This window comes from Orbicella franksi, chromosome 7 (genome assembly GCF_964199315.1).
Source record: "Orbicella franksi chromosome 7, jaOrbFran1.1, whole genome shotgun sequence".
NCBI lineage: Eukaryota > Metazoa > Cnidaria > Anthozoa > Scleractinia > Merulinidae > Orbicella > Orbicella franksi.
Window position 1 is genome coordinate 27,439,341 of NC_138151.1, and position 8,937 is coordinate 27,448,277.

Genomic DNA, 8,937 nt, shown 5'->3' on the forward strand with positions numbered 1-8,937 from the left:
AATGCCTCTGGGATTGCACTTCCGAACTTGCTCTCCTTCCATAGCACTTCTTCTTCTTCTTTCGTCAAATTTCTTGCTTTATTGGGGCGCTTACCTCAACCGGCCTGTCGTAGTAATTTCGCTTTTTCCTCCAAGACCTGCTTCGACGAGTGGAATTCCTGGTCTTTTACGATTGACAATGGATACTGTTTATCTTTCAAATGTCTGTCGAAGGCAGCAATCATGACTCTAAGGCTCTCTGGCTCATAATCTTGGCCGTTGTTGTCCTTCACTTCGGCGTAGAATTTCTCCAGTAATATGTTCAATTCAGCCGGTTCGTGTTCGTCAATTTCCAAAGCTACGCTCTTTCCTTTGCACCACGTCTTCCACACACTTCCACCAAAACGACGTACTTTTGCTGGTTTTGATATTTTTTGCACCATTTCGTAGTTCTTCCATTGTATCGTCAGTGGCCAGAGTAAACCTTTCTTGATTTAATGCTGCCATTTTTTCTCACTCGAGAAAGCTTTTTTCAAAGTTTCCGCAGAAAATTTTCGTCATCATTTTACGTGATATCATTGGCTTAGAAAATTTCCTATTGTCTTTCAGCCAATCATAATCCAGAATATCGATGTGTAATTTGCACTGGTGTTACACTTTTTGCACTGGTGTTGCACCTGAAGTGCACTGCTCTCAGCCAATCAGAATCGAGTAATTTTTTCATGTATACTATTAGTTGTAGAATAACGTTAGTTTTGGAGACACTTTGCTAGAGCTTTTACGTTTTGACAGCGGTTAACTTTTATTAGCGTCAATGTAAAACCACACAAATTTTATACAGCTATCATATCACATGTCAGCTATCTAAGATGAGCATGATTTGTATCAACCATACCTTAGTTTCTCTTAAAGCTTTTTGACAACTGTCAAGTTTAGCTTATTATGGATTATGACCCTTCGATTACGCGTGATTTGCGTTCCTGGTTAAAAAAAAAATTGTTCCAGCCATATTCAACTTTCGTTTGAAACGGTTGACCACCTTTAATCCCTGGCCTGGCCTTTTAGGCTCATTTTACAGCGATTTCGGTTGGTGGGTATTGCTGAATTTTTTCACATTCTAAGAGGTAACATCGATTTCTGCTGATTGGCTGAAAAGCTCAAGTTGAATGTAAACTATAGGATGATTAGTATTTTGTGCTGTTTCGGGAAATTTCAACTAAGTTAAGAGCGTCTGTTTGTTAACATTGAGAATACGGCGACAGGATCAAAAATTTGAGTTTTCTGTTCAATATTTCGTCAAAAAACCCTTTTATTGGACTATTTTCAAGAATATGTGCGACATCTTAGAAAGTTACACAGTTTGTAATTTATGCCTTAAAACGTTCTGTCTACCTTATAACCTATCGCAATTTAATTTATGTACGGATTTGATAGACCATGACTCAAACCCCAAAAATTAATCTTTTAGACCAAAAAGGAAAGAAAATTCGAATTTTCGTTACTGTCACTAGATTCTACATATTCACATGCAGATGCTTGTATAAAAGTGAAAATCTTGAGTCCTACCCGACGCACGCTTTCGACACTGAGCTACAGATAGACCCATGCAAGCTAGCTTGATCAAAAGTCAATTTTCCAAGTAAGTCTTCTGACATTTTAAAACTTTGATCAACGAAAGCAACAGAACTCAAAAATCTAATTAACGAATCTACCAGTCTGAAAATGATGTTTTGATTTTGATATTTTGAATTCCAGTTTGTCAAACTGTTCTTGCGTTTGTCGAAGAAGCCGTCTTGCAACTTCGAGGTCGTTCCGGATTGTGTCTGGTGTCATTCCCTCGTTAAAGGCTGCTCCTGACAATATACAAGATAAAAGGAAAGTTTTTAAAACCTCACCCAACACTTTATCCATGCAGGTAAACAGTGAAATGTGGTGGTGGTGGTGGGGGGGGGGGGGGTTAGAAGGGGGGGTGGGTGGGTGAGTGGGCGTTGGCGTTGGGGGTTGTGGTGGGGTGGCACCTCCATTGATTTCGTTTTCACATTTTTTACATGCAAGTGGGTTAGAACCCCAGGGGTGCTTACAGCAGCTTGTTCGTGAATATGTTGAAGTAACCGTGCTTTGATGTGAAGTTTATATGAAATAATTCATATATGAACTGCGGTTGTAGATGAAAGTTGAGAATGATCATCGCAGTAAATTTTCCAATTTAAGCAATTGGAAAGAAGAAGCCTGAAAAAATCAGGGCTTCAACGGGATTCGAACCCGTGACCTCTGCGATACCGGTACCTCGCTCCCAATGTGTGGCTTCATAGCTCAGTTGGTAGAGCATCGCACCGGTATCGCGGGGGTCACGGGTTCGAATCCCGTTGAAGCCCTGATTTTTTCAGGCTTCTTCTTTCCAATTGCTTAAATTGGAAAATTTACTGCGATGATCACTCTTCACTTTTAACCGTGCTTTATCTACAGCGCAACCATGTTTCACATCATTTTTTGTTTAATTGTTTACTGTATTGATTATTTCCTTTCCGTTCTCAAGCAGCCTACAGCTCTAGTTTATTTTACTGTTCTACAATTATTTTGAGCAATTTTGGACTAAGTAAAATTAACTAATTGGTCATCAAAATACGGCGGACGGTGTAAGAGAAAGCTTCGCGATTCATCAGGAAAAAAGGCGTCGAAATACATTATCTGGGTCGAATGAACTTTGTTAGCTAACCCCAGAAATGACAAATAGCCAGATTGTAAAGGCTGCTTAATTAAGTCTGTCTGAGGGATGTTAACAAAAATAAGATATACTAGCGAAACATTTGAATATAGCTAAACTCGAAAGCTCATTAACAGGATGTGAGTCTTCTTTTTAATGTAACATTAAAAGGTTTATCCTTACCTGATACAATATACTGTTTAATCCTTCCCTTCTTTCTAATAAGGATGTCCCAAAGGGTCCCAATCAGGAACAATCCAGCTAAGATGCCAAATGATACGTACATGAATTCCTTAATGAAGGGGGATGACTCGTCAAACAGGTTGACGTTTCTTGGAGGCTTCTGCTCTGTTAGCTTAAGGCAAAAAAGAACACCGCCATTTACATCACCTATATATATCACCCTGATTTAATATTGCCTGTTCACGGAGGGTTATTACGTTCCTCTTTGAACTGTCACTGAATATTGCAGTGATGTAAAGTTCAACATTCTATTGTATGTAATAAAATTTATTATTTTTGAAGGTTTCTTTCACAATTGTTTTAAAGTTAAGTTATACAATACAACATGAAGTTTGATTAAACTTTGAGGTATCATGCCTTTATCACTGTTCGGTGGAACTTAAGGTTTTGTGCCGAAACGTAAGATGACTTTGTAAAAAATAACAGTAAGACCCAAAAACTCGAGTACGCATCGTCAACCTGGGACCTACATGTAAGTTATAAACAGTACAAAGAGCTTCCGTACGTGTCTGTACAAGCCTTTGACGCCAAACGCCTAGTATAAGGAATAGTGGAATTCCGAAAAATAACTACTCCCCGAAAGTAACGTTAACTTTTTTACCTTCCTATTGAACCCTGAAAGTAACGGTTCCCCCCGAAAGTAACGACCTTTTGACGAAGTCACCAAAAGAGAAAGTCTGATCTCAAGCACAATGCGGATGGAGCAGCCTGATTGCATAATCGAACAACTTGAAGAGTTATTCGTTATTTTATTCCAAACTTAACTGAATTTTTGTTGAAACTATGATTTATGAGCTGCATTTCTCTTGCAGCAGAGTCAAATGATATACTGTAGTGTAATCAGTTGCATCGCGATATAATGCGATGTAATAGTTTCGCCCTACAGTACCAACATTGGGGCCTTTTTTGTTTATACAGTCTGCTTTGTTTATGCGGGTAGTTAGCAACACACATAAATGGAACTTTTATTTCATGTTACTCGTCCGCTTCGTCTGAAACGACTGTTACCGTACAAACGTTTTTTTACCGTCCGAAAGTGACGGCTACCCATAAGTAACGGCTAAGCGAAAATAGCGGCCCCTTTTACCTGCTAAATCCGAAAGTAACGGGGTCCGTTACTTTCGGAATTCTACGGTATGTTAGATAGTCTTGGACTAGAAATTTTGAAAAAACGAGAAGGTAGTTAAGCGGACTAGTAATGACTGTATAAAATTATCCACGGACTTGTCAATATGAGTGTGCTTAATTATTTGCAATGATCCAAGAAAACCGTGCCATCATTTGACAATGAGGTTTTTAAATTCCAGACGCCGTTTAGCTATAACGTTGTTAAATATTTCCTTTACTCAAGATCTTTGAGGGACTGGAACTGTCTCCTAGCTAATGTAAGTACATCCGGCCATCGCTGGCGATGTTCCGAAAGAAAGTGACTGCTTTTAGGAATTAATTTCATGCTTCGCTTTTCCTGTACTATTTTCCAGCAATTTTTTCCTCTCCCTGTTTGTTATTTAACTATTTTAACTGTATACAGTTAGTGTGGTGCCTCGCCAGCTTTACTAACTCAAAAACGGTAAAGGTAAAGATCTTAAGTCTTCGCCTCGTTAGATTTTATATCGCTTTAGGGATCAGTCTACTGTTCCGTCATTTAGAATTCGAATTGTGCCATTTAAGTCAGGGGAGAATGACAGACAAGTGCTCATATTCAAACGTTTTATAGTAATGAAAAATACCTTATATGTAGCGGTAAAAGTTTGAACTGACTTCAAAATGTTTGAACGATGAAAATTTAAGCACTCTGCCAGTTCCTCTGCATCTTGGGAAAATAGAACTCCAGTGTCCCTTTGAAGTTCTAGCTTCTTAACGGTGATAAGTGATTTTAATTTGCCTCTTGACTGATAATAGGAAGCTGTGAAGCAGTCCAGTAACATTCCATCTACTTCCTTTGATTTCACAGCTTGAATGACGTCGTCAATTCTGGAATACTCTAAACATTGGAAGAAAAAAGTTGACGTTAGCTTTAAACCCAGCTATTGAGAATAGGACCGAGAGCGTCAATCTGAAATTTGTGATCGTAATGAGAATTCTTAATTAAACGGGCATCTGATGTGTAATGGACGCCTAGTTTATTGTAATGTTACATTTAATTTTTCATGTACAAAACCTTTGCCTTCTGGTAAAAAAACCTGAATCAGATAATGCGCGATGACTGTAACTGTACCATTCCCCTCTGAACCACACCAGATTCAAATATTTGCCCTTTGCATCAGTTTTTACCAACCTGTTGGTTTAGCATCTTCCTCAATTGCATGCTGGTATTCTGTACTATTGGCCAGCACTGCAACCTAACGTGAATTATGAAAACATATCGGTTATTTGATGTATATAAATGCAAATTTTCAATGCTCTTTCAACGAGCGGTTCCGAATGGAGAGTGTGAAGTCAGCAAGCTTCACTTAATTGTAAACAGGTGAACGACATAAAGATCGACGTGTTCATGAAAAATAGTGACTCGGATATAAGCGTTCTACAATAGTATATTTGCGCTATCCCTCTGTTGAGAACGCAAATATCAAAAATCAGCTGTTTGTATAAATAACACCAAAACAATTCTCCAGAAGGGAATGCTAATTTAATACGCACATTTGTCTGAACTAGCGATGTCTCGATACCCTAGACGAGAAAGTCCATTTTTAATTTGCCTACTGCGTTCCGTAGCGCAGTTTTGGTTTACATGTATTCAGGAAGACCTTTGATTCAGACCTTCATGCAACTCAAAGGCCGATCGATATTATTGCTTCTAAGTCATTATCGCCCTCTTAACCATCGAATGGGTCTTCTTGATGTTCATTCCTTAGCATTTCGAAATCTTTAAAGGTTTTTTTTTGGCTCTAAGCACAGACCTTTACCATCTAGAAGAAAATCACGACACACGACGCCATTTTTGTCTACGGTCAAAAAACAAAACTTTCTCCTACCCCCTAGAATATGAAAAGGACGAAAACACAATAGGTACAAAAAAACTCTCTGGTGATTGGGAAAGAGGTAATTTCTTATTATTTCCAAAGGACCACTTGCATCACCTACCCTGTAAAGGAATTCATATGCGCCCTCAGCTACCCCTACTCGAAGTTAACGGAGTTAACAATGGAAAGTTAAACAGATTTCTTTCACGGTCTTTTAGTATGTCGTGATATTGTGTCTAGCTGACGAAATACTGACATCAGAAGGCCACGTTTTCGATCAGGAACTAGCATTTCGCTCACTTGAAGTTCCTTTCCGAATAATCAAACCCTATAGTTTTGTTTTGGATGTCGAAAAGAACATTTCGATTTCTTCAACCTTTCGGGTCCGGATTCCCAAACAGTGGCCGATGATGGAACCTGAAAGGACCATATTGGAAAGTGGAAAACATACATGAATGAAAAGGAAGAAGCAACAGCAGCAGTAGTAGCAGCAGCAGGTTTTGCAGCAATCTGCAAAACAGTCGATATCTCGACCAATATTTCTCCAATACCGTACCATAACCATACGCTAGTTCAATAACACGTGTCATATATATCTTGCACACCTCTTGAACAATAGGAAATTAGGAAGTCCAAGTGATCCAAGTGATACGAGACCATTTCTAAGCGCTTTTGCCTACGCAGAAGACTAGAAAACTGAAATCGATATATACATCATTCTTTGTTCTTCAGCACGCTTGAATTGGATAACAGGGAACTTAATCAACGACAACGGCGACGGCGAGGACGACGCCTAGTAAAAATGAATTTATTTTTTACCAGCGAAGCTCGCAACTATCTAGGTATGTTTAGTACGCCAATGGCTCTAAAATCATGCCCAGGTTGAATCTGCAATGACAGAGTTTATTCCAAATGAATACAAAAACTTAGCCGCCGTCGTTCGTGTTCCTCAGTTTGCGCAGAACTTAGTTATTTTACGTTTTGATTTGCTGAGAACAGCAAAGAAATGTTCAAAGACTTATAACGCACGTGCACACCTATTGTTCTGCTCATTAAACCTCTTGTCTGGTGGCGTTCTTGTTGCCGTCGTCATCGTGGTTTGCTTAAGCTCCCTAAATTAGGATATCACAGCAACAACAGCAACAAGAGATATTTGGACAGACCTTGACACCGACAAGGTCAGTTGGTTCCAGTTGCAAGGAAGCAGCTGTAAGTGCAGAGGTGATGTTCGCCATGAAGATCGCCGTGATAATGAGGCCCAACAGGATCCAGATGACTGAGAAAATTCGAGCCACGACCGACTTTGGAGCTTTGTCACCATACCTCATGTAGAAAGAAATTGCTATTAATTTATGATAGTTTTATACGAATTGGTTAGTGTAATAAGCACTGCCAGTAAAAGTGTCAGTTATAGAATTTTAAAAGTACAGGCAAGAAAAGTACAATGGACATATCGTCACCGAATGAATAATAATAATAATAATAATAATAATAATAATAATAATCTTTATACAGGAGGCTCCACTCACTAGTGTGGTTTTCAGGGAGGTCCTGAGATAAAAATGATGGCAATCAAAAAATTAAATTAAACCAAAATTATTACAGCGTTGATTAAAAACCTCTAAAAGCTAAAAAATATATAACTAACGATATATAAAGTTGAAACATTGAAACTCGTAGTAAAATATAAAAATAATAATGAATAATAAAAGTCGAAAGCAAATAATCTTATTTTACTTTTTTACACGTCATTTATCCGAGAGTTGCCGCGAGAATTTGCATTAGTGAATTCAACGTTGTTAATTAAGTTTTCAAGTGCCCCGAATTACTGTCGTCAACCTGAGGTTAATCTATAACATAGTTGCTAATGACGGACGCTTTGTTATCGGTCAATATGTTCTTACCCCACTGTGGTCATAGAAATAAAGGACCACCAGAATCCATCCCAAGATCCTTTGATGAATGAACGTGGGAACTCTTCACTGTTCCAGTAGGTATCCTGTCAGTTCATAAGAAAAACAAAAACAAAAACGATCGAGTGGCCAGGCGATTTGCTATGATTACGTTTGATTTTATACTAGTTATACTCGAGTAAGAGTTCGTGTAATTTGGAGAGACTTTTCAAATATCACTTCCAGAGTAAATCTTTAGATGAGCTTGCATTCTTACAATTACCTATATTAATCTAGTTACACAAAGTTAAGCATACCAGCGCCCACATAATGATTCCAGCAATGGCCGTGAGTATCAGAGTCACCGCAAACAATGACCAAGACTTCAACACAGCGTCCAAGACAAGGCTGAGCTTGTTGGCTTCATCTTCACTAGTGATGAACCCGCTCCCAGGATAATCAGTGATTTTGAAAAAGGAAAATTCGTTGTACCGTCGGTTTCTGGACTCGAATATAGGAGCAGCGACGTGGATTTTGTTTTGCCTCAGAAGCTCAATCATGTGAAATTCACTATCAGCTCGAAATGTTTTTATATGGTACTTTGTTGGTTCGTCTGCATGTTCATCGCATTCCATTGTTATGTACCGCAAGAGTACGTCTCTGAGCATACCATGGACTTCGTCGTCTATCGATTCATTGGTGGGTGATGTTGTGTATGGAGGCTTCTCAATCCAGCCTATTATCAGATCTTTCTCTGGCATGTGTAGCTTGTCCTCGTCGACTCCGTCTTCATTGTCAGGGGTGGACTCGTTTCCAATCGCTGAAGTAGCTCGCAGGTGAATAACACAAAGACAAATGACAATCACTGAAAGAATTTTTACCCAAGAGCTCATTGTCGCCCTATATATGGAAGAAGAAAAGGGAAAAAGATATCAACTGATGACATCTCACGGCTGGAGATTTGACATACTACCATGGCTGTCCATACATGTAGTAAGAGACATGAAATGCACGAAGACATGTAGGATGTCTTAAGTATCAACTTCTCAAGAAAATGCAAAACTAACAGGTGTATAATTTCTATTTACAAGGCTAACAAAGTTAAAAGTGAAAAACACACCGAACATTTTGGACACCTGAGGTCATCTTCAGGGTA

At 38.8% G+C, this 8,937-nt stretch overlaps 1 protein-coding gene across 1 annotated transcript; it reads right to left on the bottom strand.

The window, feature by feature from the left end:
• Window positions 1–1,549: 1,549 nt before the first annotated feature.
• On the bottom strand, window positions 1,550–8,937 carry LOC145492043 (uncharacterized). The gene is made up of 7 exons (XM_081471354.1): window positions 8,099–8,937; window positions 7,794–7,888; window positions 7,053–7,212; window positions 5,205–5,268; window positions 4,657–4,910; window positions 2,867–3,038; window positions 1,550–1,832 (listed from the first exon to the last, which is right to left on the bottom strand). The coding sequence occupies exons 1-7, from the start codon at window positions 8,672–8,674 to the stop codon at window positions 1,675–1,677; spliced, it is 1,479 nt and encodes a 492-aa protein (XP_081327480.1). The 5' UTR covers window positions 8,675–8,937; the 3' UTR covers window positions 1,550–1,674.

Coding starts and splice junctions, on each gene's coding strand:
- LOC145492043 (XM_081471354.1), bottom strand. CDS start 8,674: ATGAGCTCTTGGGTAAAAATTCTTTCAGTGATTGTCATTTGTCTTTGT. Junction 5,269..7,052: donor CTGACCTTGTCGGTGTCAAG/GTCTGTCCAAAT, acceptor AATTCACGTTAG/GTTGCAGTGCTGGCCAATAG. Junction 3,039..4,656: donor CTTTTACCGCTACATATAAG/GTATTTTTCATT, acceptor TTTTGCCTTAAG/CTAACAGAGCAGAAGCCTCC.